This window comes from Budorcas taxicolor, chromosome 2 (assembly GCF_023091745.1).
Source record: "Budorcas taxicolor isolate Tak-1 chromosome 2, Takin1.1, whole genome shotgun sequence".
NCBI classification, from domain to species: domain Eukaryota; kingdom Metazoa; phylum Chordata; class Mammalia; order Artiodactyla; family Bovidae; genus Budorcas; species Budorcas taxicolor.
The window spans coordinates 58,798,927-58,815,581 of record NC_068911.1 but is presented as its reverse complement, the minus strand read 5'-3'; the positions used below and the strand labels follow the sequence as shown (position 1 = coordinate 58,815,581).

Below are 16,655 nucleotides of genomic sequence, written 5' to 3'. Positions count from 1 at the left end.
CTCTGTGCTTCTGCCACATCCTATACAGATGCAGTGGAAAGAAAAAGAGGTCTCTGATGCCAGAGAGCTCTAGAACCACTTCCAGTCTAGAGACTCACATGGCCTTAGACAAGGCTCTTTCTCTGAGACATGATTTCCTTACTCATATTTATACCCACTTTACCGGATGATTGAGGATTAGAGATAACATTTGTTAAGTGCTTACCTGGAGCTTGTATGTAGAAAATAGGCTATGAATATGAGCTTTTGTTTATTATTTGTTATTGAAATGTCAACTCATGTGCCATCCATTTTTGGAAGCCCTGAAAATAAGGGCAGTGTTTATTCCTTTAATATCCAGAGGGGGCATTTTATTTGTACCTGATTACTTCATATGTGGCATTTTAGTTATTTATGTGTATAGATTTGCTCCTCTATAAAATAGGAAATTTCTAGAGTAATGATTCAGCTTTCCAGAATCCTATATGCACATGCATCTAGCCAGGAGCATGCAAATAATAGGTGCAATAATACTTGTTCAATGAACATTTCTTTCATAGAGTAAAAATCACTTTCTGATAGAACTCATATCAATTTTTAGGATGATGTACTTCTGGTTTTCCCTGATTTCATCAACTTTATAATGCCCCACCAAATCGAATTACATCAGGCACCAAATGGTTCACAATATTTTCCCTCCAGTAAGATTTATTTAACAATCATATATAATAGGAAAATATGGAAAATTACAGCAGAATAAAAACAAGAATTGTAGCTTGTCATGTTAAAAATTAAATAAAGGAGATACTGCTTAAATAAAAAGGCCTATGAAATTGTTAGATATATGTTGGGTAGCTGAAGGTACAATGCTAAGCAAAAAATTTAAGGCTCAGGAGTCAAATTTATCCATCCTTCTCTTCAGGATGGATTCAACACTATGTTCGCAAGAAGGGGTGGGCACCACTACCCTCCCTCTGCTGCTGCTGCTAAGTCACTTCAGTCGTGTCTGACTCTTAGCGACCCCATGGACTGCAGCCCACCAGGCTCCTCCGTCCATGGGATTTTCCAGGCAAGAGTACTGGAGTGGGGGGCCATCGCCTTCTCCGACCCTCCCTCTAACTTCCTGCTAATTAACACAAGTCAGTGGCTGTCTTAAAGGGAGAGAAGAGGGAATAAGGAAGATACAGAAGAGAGAAGTAAAGACACAAAAAGAAGGAGGGAAAGAGGAAGCGAGACAGGGAGATTAGTTTAAAAGGAATAAGTGCATCAACAGCGTGACAACTCTTCTGAAGGGATGGAGCACGTTTGCTCGGATCCCCTGAAAGTTCTGTCACAGTGCTTCATAAGTTACATAACCTGGAAAATTAGGTTAAAACCCATATACAGAAAATAATGACTTCATTATACTCTTCTATTGTTTTAGTTATAAAGTCTACATATCTTAAAGTATTAATAGGAACAAAGTGGACATGTTTCCTATGACAGTTCAGAAGCAGTGTTTCAATTTATTTCTCTGTTGAGAGAGTCTATACCTTTAATGAAAGACAACTGGCTCAAATAGGAACAATAGTAATTAGACTTCCCAGACAGTCAGATTCTATTTTAAATGCAGAATATTTTCTAGTTTGTAAATAGCTACCTTAAAAAAGACATTAAAAGCAGTAATTGCAGTTTCTCCATAAATAGAAATAAGAAATCCATTGTTAAAGGACAAAAAGTCACCATGATGTACATATCTATAAATTTTCCCTGCCACACATCATTATAGATCAATCTTTACTGCTTGCATTTAAAATATCAATTGCATTATAATATCTACGATACAATTCAATTATTTATCTGTGTTCTACATATGCTTCAGGTGAAACAAAAGCTAAGGACCTTATTCACAGAACATTTAAAAGCATCTTATACACAGTCTATGCACAAATATATCTTAAGTTAGAATAATGCATACCTAATATGCATATAGAATATGGCTTACACATGAAAAGATATCTAAGTTGTGAGTTATAAAATCCCACTACTTAGATTTAAAAGCTTCTGATTGCATCCATTTCTAAAATATTGCTTAGCATTGTGGAACCCAGGGAAGAAGCAGGTGCAACAGAAAACTCATTAGGATGGACATATCCACCTTCACTTTCTTCTTTAATTGATGACTACTCTTGATCTTTTCCATCTGATTTCTACCTTTCACAAAAACAAATTCATTCAGTCTCACAATCATTGAAGAGTTTGTACAGTGAAAATTACAACATCTACTTGGTCTTGACCTTTCTTGGCAGCTAGTAACAAATAAAGGTAGTTCTTCAATTTGGAACAAAGGCAAGGCTCTGCACATGCTCAGGCAAAACATGACAAGGAAGCAGTCTCCAATGGCTGCAGTTTGTTTGTAGTAAAATTATAAATCACATCAAATAATGCTCTCTGTGCAGAAGAGTGTGGGCTTCCATTTTCACAGACATTTTTGAGTACACACACACACACACACACACACACACACACTTCTTGTCCCTTATCCCTTGACCTGTAATATATTTTGTTACATCCTGATGGGATTAACACCCTAGAAGGCAAATCCAATTCTCAGTTCTAGTGTCTGTCTCCAATAAGGGCTGGAGGTTCTTGTCATCTTGGACCATAGGTCTTGCGTGACTTGCATTGTGATGACCCCCATGTGGGTGATGCTTTAGTGCTTTGCAATAACAGTGGTGGATGCAGGCTGGTTCACTGCTTTCAGGAACAGGTTTCGCTGTGGTTTCCCAGCTTGCGAGTTACAATGAAGAGTTCATCAGGTCACAGAGTCCGGGCTCTGATGCTTCATTGTTGTCTTAGGACTTCAACTACAACTTCTGAGCAGCCCCTCTTCTCACTTGGTTCCCATGTATTTAAAACAACAAGGACAATCTAAATAGCCCCAGAGCTGCAAAAATATTTTTCTATAATTTTGTTTTTGCTTTCCTTTTACTTAGAAGCTTGAAAGTTTTGTAGTTACAGCACTCTGTGTAAAACAAAGCAAGAAAGTAAAATTTTTAAATGCCTCACGTTCTGTACATATATTGCATAGTCACCTATGAGATAACTGGGTTCAAAGTGATAAAAATTTGAAAATGTCCAACTTTTGCCTTAAATTTTCTCTGGTTTGATTGAAGAAGGCCAAATTGCGGAGAAAGAGCAATGACAGAAACACTGGCCAAAATCTGTGATAGCATCTTTGAGTGTATTTATGTGGCTAGAATTAGTAGCTCAAAATTTATGTTTGTCTCTTATATAAGTTCATAAAATGGCCTGTTCTGAGTGTGTGTTGAAAGAGCAGAAAAATATTTGTGAAAAATTGAGGGTTTAGAATATTTTAGTGCTGTTTTCATTATCTTGAAATAAAATTCAAATGAAAAGGAAGATCATGTTTTAGTCATATATGGGCATCAATTATTGTGTGGCAATTTCATGTTGGACTTTATTGACCTTGTAAAAATTAGAGATTTATCAGAAAATGATAGATATTCTTTTTATACCAGTTGGAATTTCTCTTCCTATCTCTTTTGTGTGTATGTGTGTGTCTAAAGTTTGGATGGAGGTGATGGAGAGGAATTGTTGTTAACTAATACAATTTCAGTTCAGTTCAGTCACTCAGTCATGTCCGACTCTTTGCAACCCCATGAACTGCAGCATGCCAGGCCTCCCTGTCCATCACCAACTCCCAGAGCTTACCCAAACTCATGTCCATTGAGTCAGTGATGCCATCCAACCATCTTATCCTCTGTTGTCCCCTTCTCCTCCTGCCCTCAATCTTTCCCAGCATCAGGGACTTTTCAAATGAGTCAGCTCTTCGCATCAGGTGGCCAAAGTATTGGAGTTTCAATACAAGACAATATCTTTAAAAATTTTAATATAGAGCTGGTTTTTAAAATTTCTATCCAGTTTGTGATTTGATTTCTATCCACAATTCATACGTAAACTGTTAATCACAGTCACCAACTCTGGAACTGTTGATAGGATGACACTGATAGTTGCTATTAGTGAAACTATCAGTATCGATTAGAGAATCATACAGTTGAGTCAAGAATACTGGGAAATGATTCATCTTAAAAGCTAGCCACATTTTTTTCTTTTTTTTTTCGTAATGCAAGATTCTCTTTATTGTGATGCTCAATGGAAAACGTCTGTAAAACAGCTCACTGTGGTGGTGACAGCTGCAACCATGTTAAGGCACTTTCATTATATTAAAAAGAGGTGGTGTTGGGAATTCTGTTCATTCCTTTGTGACAGCAATGGGGACCTGAATTCAGAGCTTTTTAGGCATATGTAGCTTTTATATATCTTCATGATTTCTTGTGAATTTATTTCCTTAAAAAATGCCTTTTTTGCCATTAGTAAGTCTAAATGCAGCATGTATAAAACAGTTATGGCTAATCACATTTTAACTTCATCGATTTAAAGCGACATTTGAGGTGCTCCTAATAACATCTCAAAGACTTGATATGGTACCTGCAGCATTTTTTTCTTGCCTCTACCATCAAGCCAATAGCAAGACTCATTTTTATACTTTTTAAACAGACATTAGCATCACTCCCAGAGCTGATAATTTGGTAGATCAAAGGTGAGCCCTGGAAGCTGAATTTTTAAAAGGATAATCACTGATGCAATGTCCATGGATTTGAGCAAATATTGATGTTGTTTTATAATATGTACTTGCTTTGTTATTATCATCTACTATAAGCACTCATATTTCCTACATGAAGTAGAAAAGGAAACTGGTATAAAACATTCATATTTCTTGTATGAAGTACTGTAGAAGAAAACAGAATTAAACCTCCCCATATTATATAGCTTATTATTTTTAAAGGGCTAAAAGGTCTCAGTAAATATAATTTGTATTGCTGAGTAAGTCAAGAAACCTTTGAAAAGGTAAACTTAAACAGTAAATATTTAAAGCTTACTTGTTAAGGGTTTGCCTCAGAAAATAGAGATTTAAAAGAAAAGAATCCAAAGGGACATTTAAATAAGATAACTTTGTTTCTAATGATACTCTCCAAATCACCCAATTTGGAAATAAATTTTTCATCTAAACAATAAAATTACCTCCCATCCTTATAATGAAAGATGTTTTTAAGGTGTTTCAACCTATGAATGTGTTTCAGCATGTTTTTCTTCGGCATTTACTAGATCTGAGTTCTTATGGGGATCAGGTTCACCTGAAAAATAAACACATAAACAGCAAATAAACAAAAGCAAAATAGACCTGAAGGGAGAAAACTTAATTAGGTCGGGAAACTGAAGCAATCTGTGAAACTCTGAAGACTAGATTTTATAGTGGATCTGTGGCACATTTCTTCAAAAATACCAAATACTTTCTTTTCAGCCTGTGGATTGATAGAGTATACAAGTCATCTTCTGGTGGTTATACAAGTTTGTGAAGTTGAAATTTAATCTGGAGATACAGAAATGAAACAGATGAGACATGTTCAAGCATCTATTAAATCAAACATAAAAATTATGCATGTTTCTTCCAAATATTTTAATTGAAATATCTTCTTTCAAACAAACCTCTAATGTTCATTGTCTTATATCACACATTGCTTAGTTGCTATGACTTTTAAAAAATGAGTAAAAGAGAATGTAATGTTTAAGATATATCATCTGCCAAAACAAACTAATGGAATTTATAATCTTAGGATCACTCAGCTTCTATATAAACTTTGAAAAAAAATAGCATGGAAAATATTCCAACATTTCTAGAGAGGCTGCAGAGAATCTATAAAAAAAAATAGAAACATAGAGCAAAATGTACAGATAAAAGAGAATTATTATGTGAGAAAATTAAAAATTAGATGAAATTAGTTTTTGAGTCAATTACTCAAAATACTTTGATATTTCAGAAAATAGTCATAGACACATATTATAGAAGGTTCTTTCCATCTAAAATTTGATTGAAAATATGTTGATGATTAAACTGCACCAGCTGATTTTGAGATTGTTTTTCCAAGATACATTGTAAGACTGCATTGTCTCAACTGCAATAGATTTTTACTGAGTTCATAAAATTAGAGAACATACAGAACTTAGGGAGTATTATCACAAAGCAAAATTATTTTGTCCTTTACTCTCTTGAAAATATACTTAGCAGGGGAACTTATCTTCTGTCTCAGGTTCAATCTTTTAGGTAGTATCAGGACTTTTCCAATCATTCTTAGATAATAAAAACATCATGTGATCACATTAAATTGCCAGTGTCTTAGGTCTAATCACATACAATATACATCAACCTTAAAACAGATAAACCTCCTTCCCAACCTTGGATTTGTCGCAGAGCCTAGAAACTGTGGTCATGGGGGGTGGGGGAGGAGAGCTGGATTGATGTTTCTTTCTTTATTCTTTTAAGCTCAAGCAGGCAGGATTTATTAAGCGAGAAACAAGCAGTGCTGTTTGTCCTCTGTCAACTGGCTACCTTGGGCCCCTAAGCTGGAGCAAGAGAGGGAAGGCTAAGACTGCCATTGGAGGGTGGCTTTGGGTTCACTAGACCTGCAGGGGTGTAGAGCTGACTACTCTGTGAGCACATTCATGGGCTCTCCAGGGACTTCTTGCCAAGGCCCATGGTTGGAGACTTCTCACAACCTTGGCATGGACACATGTTCCTTCACAATGTCCACAGCCCCTGGAAATGCGTTAGTACACCTCCAGATTCTGTCTCCTAAGGCCCTATCATGCTTCCAAATACAGATACGCTACATTCGGTCCACATGAAACGGTCTTTAGGCCTTTATTCCTAAAAATTAGTTGAGGAAAGGCTGAAATCTACATAGCTTCCTCTCCTTCAGCTTATCTGTCACCTTCTAACCTTTTGTATGTCTCACATAAGATACAGATTCCATTCCCAATACCCCCTTTACTTCTAGCTCTCCAAGGGTGAAACTATCTTCCTTTGGTTTGAGATGAAGAGGGAAGAATTTCTATACCTTTCCCAATAGCAGAGAATGCATTAAAGAACGCTTCCTCACAAATCTTATTCTAACCATCAACAACCTGACCTTTTCAATTATTTGAACTGGGTGATGGTTATAGGAAACTTATAATTGACTTTTGGATCTTCTTTGAAATTTCTGCTTCCCAAGTTGATGTGTTTCTGACATCTATCATTAGCCTTGTCTTAAACTTTTGATTTAAATCTTGCTACTTATGACTAGACTAGAACAGAAGAAAATAGAATAGAAGAGAACAGAGTGGAAAAAAATAGATTGAATTAAAAGAAAGAAATATAAGTAATTAAGTAATCTCAAAATTTTTGAGAACCTTTTACAGTGGACAAAAGACACTGAGATTTACCAATAATCAAATGCTCTTATTTCTAGTGGATAAAGAGTCCCCAGTAATAAAAAGAATGGAAGAGGAGTAAAATAACATGGTTAAAACACAGCATTACAAAAATGTTACATAGACTACATCCAAGAGTAATTCCATACACACAATTAGGAAAGTAGCAATTTAAAACTGTGACCAACCCAAGACAAGACTTTTGTAGCCCTGAGGAAAAAAAATGTGTTCCTTGAAACTGTAAAATTCCAGATGTTTCCAGGGGCACATACATAACACTACCAGTCAATTGCCTGTCAGCCAGAATGCTTAGGAAAATACTGAATTCAGGTCTTCAGCATATTCAAATCATATTACTTTTAGCTAATAAATCTTTAGTTATAGAAGGCTTTACAACTAACTTGGATAATACTCTTTGAAAGTGACTCTTAGGCTTTCATAAAAAGAGAAAGCCATATCATTCTGAGAGATGAGATATCATTCTGTCAGAAAAGAAGAAATTATTTGCATTTTTCAATTCATCACGTTCATTGATTTTAGATAAAGTCATCACATTTTAGATCATGTTCATGACCAAAGAGTGGTCTGTGTAAAAGACCTTCTAAGAAACATCCTTATAATGCAAGGTCCCACAAGTTTTGAATTGTCCCCTCTTTTAGTTTGATGAAACCTATGATTTCCTTAAAATAAAATTCATAAATAAATGATATACAAAGGATTTCATCTATATTAAATATAATTATCAACATCTTCAAGTAATCCTTAAGATATGATACAGTAACAAATGTGTTTCTTCATTAATTCATTAACTAACAAGGTCTAGCTGCAGGTCTATCATCTATATAATTCTGAAATAATGAGATCAAAGGATACTATAAGGTTTCTTCATGAATTTAAATGTTATGAAAATATTGATGATTCTATTGGTGATGGGCTTCACAAATGGCTCAGAAGGTAAAGAATCTTCCTGCAATACAGGAGACACAGGTTCAATCCCTGGGTCAGGAAGATCCCCTGGAGAAGGAACAGGCAACCTACTCCAGTTTACTTGCATGAAAAATCCCAAGGACAGAGGAGACTGGTGGGCTACAGTCCATGGGATTGAAAAGAATCGGATATGACTAAGTGACTAAGTACATTGGTGACAAACACAAATATCACAAATGTTACTGTGTATTGTTGCCTACAAATGAAGAAAATCCTAATTTTAGTTATAGGTTAGTAAAAAAATCACTCTCCAAATGTATAGACTTCATCTATATAACCTGGGTTAAAATCTTTGACCTAGTCTAACTTCTTTTTATGGGTAAGAATCAGTCCCAGAAATCAAGTGATTTCCTTCAGTGCAGATCATAAATATTAATAGATAAACTGAAGTCAAAATTATTTACTTTCAAGTCACTATTATTTCAATGAAACCCATAAAGTGATCTTGGAACTCCATTTTAGTAAAGAGATTTGCAAGTTAACATACATAGAAAACTACACCTTAGGAATGAATGCAATGGGTTTGCTCAAAGCAAGTGCATAGAAGCTCTTTTGATAGCCAGGGAAAAGGTAGTGCAAGTAAGGAAACAGATAATTCTGTTCATCTCAAAGAGCTTTTAGGTGGCATCTAAATGTTGAAATTTGAAGAAAGTAATTTGTAAAAGGATGGAAATATGGTTTTCTCTTTAGAAACAGTCTAAACTCGGTGGGGTGTAGGGAGAAGATAGTGCTCATAGGAGGGACAGACCTACCCAAATAAACAGAAATCCTCTAAATTTAGCTAATCTAAACTCAGCCTGAAATCTGAGCTCACTATTATATTAGTAACTCTAATATAATACGTTAGCCTCATAGACGATAAAAACAATACTTTCAGGGAATAATGTAAGGTACATGATCAGCTGGGTATTAGAGACTCCAGCTGTCCAGTTATGGTCTTGTTGAACTCTTATTTAAAAAACAATCTGCTGGGATAAATTATTATTCAGTTGAAAATAGAACAATAACAACACTTTGTGAACAACTGCTAGGTGGTGGGCACTATTTTAAGTGCTTCACTCATCTTAATTCCCTGAATCTTCATGGCAAACTATAGAAAGAGATGCAGGTCGAATCATCTGCCTCAGGTGTTAACGCTACCTAATGGCTGAATCTCTCTGACCAAGTCAAACCAGAATCTTGCCCTATAGCTTCACCATTTCCCAAACTACAATCATTAGCATACCACCTTCACCATTCCTGCCATACCTGTCATTTATTCTTAGTTACTAATATTTTTTTACACACAGACTTTAAACCTACTCTCTTTTCAAAGATTAGTTTTGTCCTAAATAATAATACCCAAAGAAATAACAGATTTCATGTGCTTCTTGTGTTTTCTTAATATGTAGGATTCAGAAATAACAAAAAGATAATTCCTTCTGTAGATATAAAAAACACAATAATTGATTTAATTTAATGGTTTATATCAATATTTGCCTTCACATATTTCTCTCTTGTCTGATTCAACAATCCCTACATATAGTAGTAAAACTATCAGCATAATTTCCATCTTAGAAATGAGAAAAACACAGTGGGAAGTGATAACTGACTACTCCAAGGCACCATGGCCTAGAAGGGTTTGGTAGACAATCCCCCATATTATCCCTTAAAAATAATCCAGTTAATTTCCATATTTATCAGCAACGACAAATAGTGCTTAGAAAATATGTGGCCAGAAATCAGTTTGTGTAATCTTTTCAACAGAAACACTAGTTCTGAGTTATACTGCATTCTCATTTCTTCACAAGAAAAATACTACCTTGGGACTTCCCTGGTGGTTCACCTGGTTAAGAATCTGCCTTGCAATGCAAGGGATGTGGGTCCAACCCCTGGTCAGGGAGCTAGGATCTCACATGCCTCAGAGCAACTAAGCCCAAGCGCTACAACTACAGAGTCTGTGTCCCCAGTGAAAGAAGCCACGTAACACAACATAACACATAACACAACATCCTGCTTGCTACAACTAATTTCTGACACGACCAAATAAATAAATATATTTTTTAAAAAGGAAAAATACTACTTTTGCTCATATAGCAGTGTTTGCTTATCCTGGTAGATCTGTCTATGTTGATTCAGTTCTATTTTTGGTCCATTTATATAGCTTATATTGCCAATTACCAGAAAGAATACATGATCTAGGATTTGGAAGCTACATTCATTGGAGAAATGTAACGTGAGATAAATCAGTGCTTCTGATTCTAATCAGTGTTTCAGCATCTGTATGATACAATTTGCTTTATAGATTGGGAATAAGGAATCTTCACACCAGGAGAAACTACTCTTCATTTAAATGCCTCTTGAGAGTAAATAGTTGTATATTTTCTGCCTCAGGATAAATTTTGCTTCATGCATGAAGGTAATAGTAAACAAAGGAAGGAGTGAACACTAAACACCAAGAGAGATGAGAAGGAAAAAAAAGGTGAGGCTGCTGATGAAAAATCCCACCCATTTCCAAATGTGCTAGTTACAATCCTGTAAAGTAGAGAAAGCAATGCTTTATTTCATCAAGTGTTACATAAGACACAAATCAAGAAATGGCTAATTATTTTCTGGTTTACTAAAGCAATACAAAACACCTTGATTCACATTGGCAAATGCCAGAATGAATCCCAGTACACATGTATTAGGCACCTAAAGGTGTGGTGAGTTCTACACAGAGCTGATTAGACGTGATCTATGGAAAGTAAAGATTTCTTTCTATAATCAACTGGCTTTCACTAACATTTCACTCAACTTAGAGAGCCCGGTACCACATCAAACAGCCAGAAATCTCAAAGTTCCACTGAAACTAGAGTTAAAACAGGTAGAGAAATAATGAACTGGCTCCTTAAAAGAGTTCAGTCTAAAACTGGGTCTACAGGATGCATGTGTTTTGGTGGCAGGAGGATAGGAATATTCTCCTAACAAGGGGAGTAGGGAGGTGAGATGTACAAGCCAAACATGAAAAAAGGCCGGAGACTGGAAAGAAAGAGACATGCCAAGGAAGAAGCGAAGCCCAGTTGAGAAAATTTGACTTAGTGTTCCTATCCAATATAACTAAAGTAATAATTTCTCCTTTGGCACCATTCTTTTAGGAGAGTGCTTTAATATCTATTGAAATACTTATTTCCAGATGGGATTTGTCTGATTGAATCACAGATCTTTTTTTAAAATTTATTTAGTAGAGTATAATTGCTTTACTATGTTGTGTTAGTTTCTGCTGTACAACAATGTGAATCACCTATTGTTGCTCAGTAGCTAAGTCGTGTCCAGCTCTTTGTGACTCCACCCACTGAGTGCACCAGGCTTCCCTGTCATCGTCATCTTCCGTAGACTTTCCTCTTGAGCCACCCCCACCATCCCACCCATCTAGGTCATCACAGATTACCAAGCTGAGCTCTCTGTATTACACAGCAACTTCCCACTAGATATCTATTTTACACATGGTGTTAGTTGTTCAATTGTGTCCGACTCTGAAACCCCATGGACTGTAGCCCGTCAGTCTCCTCTGTCCATGGGATCTTCCAGGCAAGAATCCTGACGTGGGTTGCCACTTCCTACTCCAAGGGATCTTCTGGACCCAGGGGTCGAACCTGCGTGTCTTGCACCTCCTGCATTGGCAGGAGGATTCTTTACCAGTAGCATCTGGGAAGCCCTTTACACATAGTAGTGTATTAATATAAATGTCAGCGCAACTCCCTCCCTGTGTCCACAAGTCAGTTCTCTGTGTCTGGGTCTCTATTACTGCCCTGCAAAAAGGTTCATCAGTACCATTTTTCTAGATTCCATATATACGTGTTTTTGTTATTCAGTCACTAAGTCATGTCCAACTCTTTGCAATTCCGTGGACTGCAGCATGCCAGGCTTCCCTGTCCTTCACTATCTCCCAGAGCTTGTTCAAACTCATGTCCATTGCATCAGTGATGCCATCCAATTATCACATTAATATATGATATTTTGTTTTTCTTTTTCTGACATATTTCCACTCTCTATTACAGACTCTAGGTTTATCCACCTCACTATAAATGACCCGATTTAATTCCTTTTTATGGCTAATATTCCATGTTATATATGCACCACATCTTTATCCATTCATCTGTAGATGGACATCTAAATTGCTTCATGTCCTAGTTATTATAAATAGTGCTGCAATGAACATTGGGATGTGTGTGTCTTTTTGAATTATGGTTTTGGCAACCCACTCCAGTGTTCTTGCCTGGAGAATCCCAGGGACAGCGGAGCCTGGTGGGCTGCGGTCTATGGGGTTGCACAGAGTCGGACACGACTGAAGCGACTTCGCAGCAGCAGCAGTAGGGTATATGCCCCGTGGTGGGATTGCTGGGTCATATGGGAGTTGTGTCCCCAGTGGTTCAGTGGTAAATAATCTGCCTGCAATGCCAGAGATGTGGGTTTGATCACTGGATCTGATCCCTGGGTTGGGGAGATCCCCTGGAGGAGGGCATGGCAACCCACCCTAGTAGTCCTGCCTGGAGAATCCCATGGACAGAGGAGCCTGGTGGGATACAATCCATTGAGTCTCAAAGAGTCAGACATGACTGTACTAAGCATGCATGCACATGGAATTCTATTTTTAGAAAATAGGCTCTGGTGGCAGAGAGATGGTGAAAATGTAAGGGCATTTATTATCTTCAAAGGTAGGAAAGAAGGAGAAAGATTTAGGGTAGTGAAACAAAAATCGCTCAAATCATACTTTGCTGTAAAGAGTGATGTGAACCAGTTGTGGGTATTTTAAGATTTGGCTCTTAGAACCAATTTAATGTGAAAGGCAATATGGGCCTTCTCTACTTTCTCAATCAGGGAAAATATAGGTTTAAAACTGGGTCTGAGAAGTGTGCCAAAAATTCATATTTTCTTTATTTTTTATAGATGAAGAGAGAAAAAAATACATAAAGAATACTAATTTGGGGTATTCATCTAAACTAGTTTCAAAAGTTAAAAGTTGGGAAAAATTGTAAATTGATTAAAACATTTTGGCTTTGCTTTTAGTATCCTAGTTAATTGGGTTTTCTATTTGAACCTGGATTAAGAGAAAAAGAGATCTCAGCTGCTTTCAGCAAAAATGTTTAATGCAAATCTACTTTTGTGCCTAAATGGAGAATACTGAACATAACTGAACTTGTTTTAATAATAGATAACCCTGCTAAAAACCCTGAGGGTTATTGTTCTAAGCATAAGCCATTAATCCTCACTCCCCTATATACGCAGAATAGAGTATTATCCATGTTTCCTGGCTCTAGGGAACTATTAAAAGATCAATTCTTCATTTTACTGCTTTGTCATCAATTCTACTCAATTTGAAAGTTAAACAAAAATTGGTTTAAGTTTTTATTTTCAGTGTGAGATTTTATAACATTATGCTACTACAATCAGAAATTTATTTCTTAAATTATTCAATTTTAATAATGTTAGAAAAACCAGTGCAGCAAGCACATTATATAATCTTCCCAATTATCCACAATCTCTGGCCTACAATATTCCACAGGGTTCTGAGCTCTTGTATTTTAAAAGGGTCCAAGCATGAACATGAGACATGATCAGATTTTAAACTCTGAGTCTTTGTGTGAGTGTGTGCGGTAGTTGCTCGGTCCTGTCTGACTCTTTGCGACCCCATGGACTGCAGCCTGCCAGGTTCTTCGGTCCACGGAATTCTCCAGGCAACAATACAGGAGTGGGCTGCCATTTCCTTCTCCACTAGGTCTTTATACTAAACCTTTAAAAAGTATACAATATTAACACATAAACAACTTTAAATTTCAAATCCTTATTAAAGTCTGTCTACATGTATTTTTAACATGAATATGCTGTTACATATTGATTTATTAAATCATAAGTGATCTGTTAGAATATAGGTTAACAAGAAACAATTGCAAAGTTTATTGCTGTTAATAATAGTATTACCAGCAACAGCAAAAACAGTAGTTAATATTCAAAGAATAGTTATCATGTACCAGGCACTATGCCCAATGCTCCTTGTATTTTACCTTTTAACCCTCCCTAAATTTTTTATTGCCCAAAGTTACATATCATCTAAGGAGCCAAACTAAGCCTTCAACCTCAGAGTCACATATTAAATCAAATATTTCGGTCACACAGTAGAAACTCTCTGCAAAGGGGCAGGTTTCTGTTGTATCTAAAAGAGCAATAGCATTTTGTGTTGCCTGGAGAAATACAATGCAAAGACTGAAGTTGAAAAAACATGCCATTTTTAATCTTCCTGTTCTGACAAACTACTGAGATTCAAGATTCAATTCTTCAGAGAAGAATGAGTAGTTTGATAGTAAGAAAGGTGAGCAGCACTCCCTACAAAAGAAAACTTTCCTTTTACTATTATTTCCTATAGTAACACCTGCAGGACAGACAGGCTAATACTCAAATCCCAAGACCCGCACAGGGCCTATCCTCAGGGGTATTTCAAAGTGAAGGATGCAAGAAGGACTCAAATATTCTCTTGCCATGTTCTCATACCATGGAGAAGAAATAATAGAGATTCCCTTTCTCCGGGAGTAATGAGAAGTTATTCTATTTAAAATCTAGCATAAATATATGACTGAGGTAAGTACACTGAAAAAGTCAAAAGATGTAAGTATGAAAACTCCACCATCATTTCTGTCTCAATCATTTCTGACTTCCATCCTGCAACACCATCAATGGCAGACCTTAGGGATCGCAACCTGCATATAGTATTTTCCATGCATATTCATATATAGCAAGAACGAGGAATTGTTTCTAAGACTGCAAACATCACAAATCATTAATTTTTTAGTGTTTATGATCATATTCTTCAGTGAAAAGAGCACTTTTTCGGTATGATTTTCCATCTATAGAAGACGAGAGAAGAAAGAGTTTATGAATTGATTTTGTTTGTCATTTTCCCGTTGGAGACAAAAACCGCTTACAATATTCATCAAGCTGAATGCATAATTTTCAGCAAGTAGGTACTTACTACAGAAAAAAAGACTGAGAAAATATTGGGGGCATGCATAATCCAAAATTCAAGGAGGCTTTAGATATACCTGATGATATTTTATTCATGTTTTTTGACAAACATACCCCAAACAATTTTTTTTTTCTGTCTTGTTTAGCTTTAGTCACCAAATCTTAGAGGGCTTAGTTGATAACTACATTGATTAAGGTCTAAGAGTCAGCCAAAGTAGAAACCAGTCTTGGGAGTCCAGCTATCTAATCTGGAATGAGGAAGACTAATGTTCTCACAAAATGCCTTCCATGCTACTTCTTCTCTCCTATGTACATGTTCCTCCTAACTTAGGCTATTTTGAAGAAAAGTATATAGAGTACCTTGTCTATTTAGAGTTAGTTGAAATTACTGGTGGAATAAATCGCTTCTCCTGGTCATGTACACAATTTGTTCCTATTGCATGCAGTACATTTAGAATTTGTAGATCCATGCTTTAAAATAAAAGCACTTTAAGCAATCAGTCACAGAGCACTTTATTGATCTGTGACATTTAGCCAGGATTGTGGGAGCAGTGTGATCTCTAAACCACAATGGCTAATATAACAGAATTACTTTCATGATGGATGTATGTGTCAGCAGCTTCAGCTCAGTTCAGTTCAGTTCAGCCGCTCAATCGTGTCCGACTCTTTGCGACCCCATGAATCGCAGCACGCCAGGCCTCCCTGTCCATCACCAACTCCCGGAGTTCACTCAGACTCACGTCCATTGAGTTAGTGATGCCATCCAGCCATCTCATCCTCTGTCGTCCCCTTCTCCTCCTGCCCCCAATCCCTCCCAGGATCAGAGTTTTTTCCAATGAGTCAACTCTTCGCATGAGGTGGCCAAAGTACTGGAGTTTCAGCTTTAGCATCATTCCTTCCAAAGAAATTCCAGGGCTGATCTCTTTCAGAATGGACTGGTTGGATCTCCTTGCAGTCCAAGGGACTCTCAAGAGTCTTGTCCAACACCACAGTTCAAACGCATCAATCCTTCAGCATTCAGCCTTCTTCACAGTCCAATGCTCACATCCAAACATGACCACAGGAAAAACCATAGCCTTGACTAGATGGACCTTTGTTGGCAAAATGATATCTCTGCTTTTGAATATACTGTCTAGGTTGGCCATAACTTTCCTTCCAAGGAGTAAGCGTCTTTCAATTTCATGGCTGCAATCACCATCTGCAGTGATTTTGGAGCCCCCCAAAATAAAGTGTTTCCACTGTTTCCATCTATTTCCCATGAAGTGATGGGACTGGATGCCATGATCTTCATTTCCTGAATGTTGAGCTTTAAGCCAACTTTTTCACTCTCCTCTTTCACTTTCATCAAGAGGCTTTTTAGTTCCTCTTCACTTTCTGTCATAAGGGTGATGTCATCT

General features: G+C 36.8%; 1 protein-coding gene across 1 annotated transcript in view; it reads right to left on the bottom strand.

The window, feature by feature from the left end:
* Positions 1-5,106: 5,106 nt before the first annotated feature.
* The window catches only part of PDE1A (phosphodiesterase 1A), a 385,920-nt gene continuing 374,371 nt past the window's right edge, over positions 5,107-16,655 (bottom strand). The window contains exon 15 of the mRNA XM_052658277.1: positions 5,107-5,177. Within this exon, the coding sequence (XP_052514237.1) occupies positions 5,107-5,177 (71 nt within the window). The remainder of the gene's footprint in view (positions 5,178-16,655) is intronic.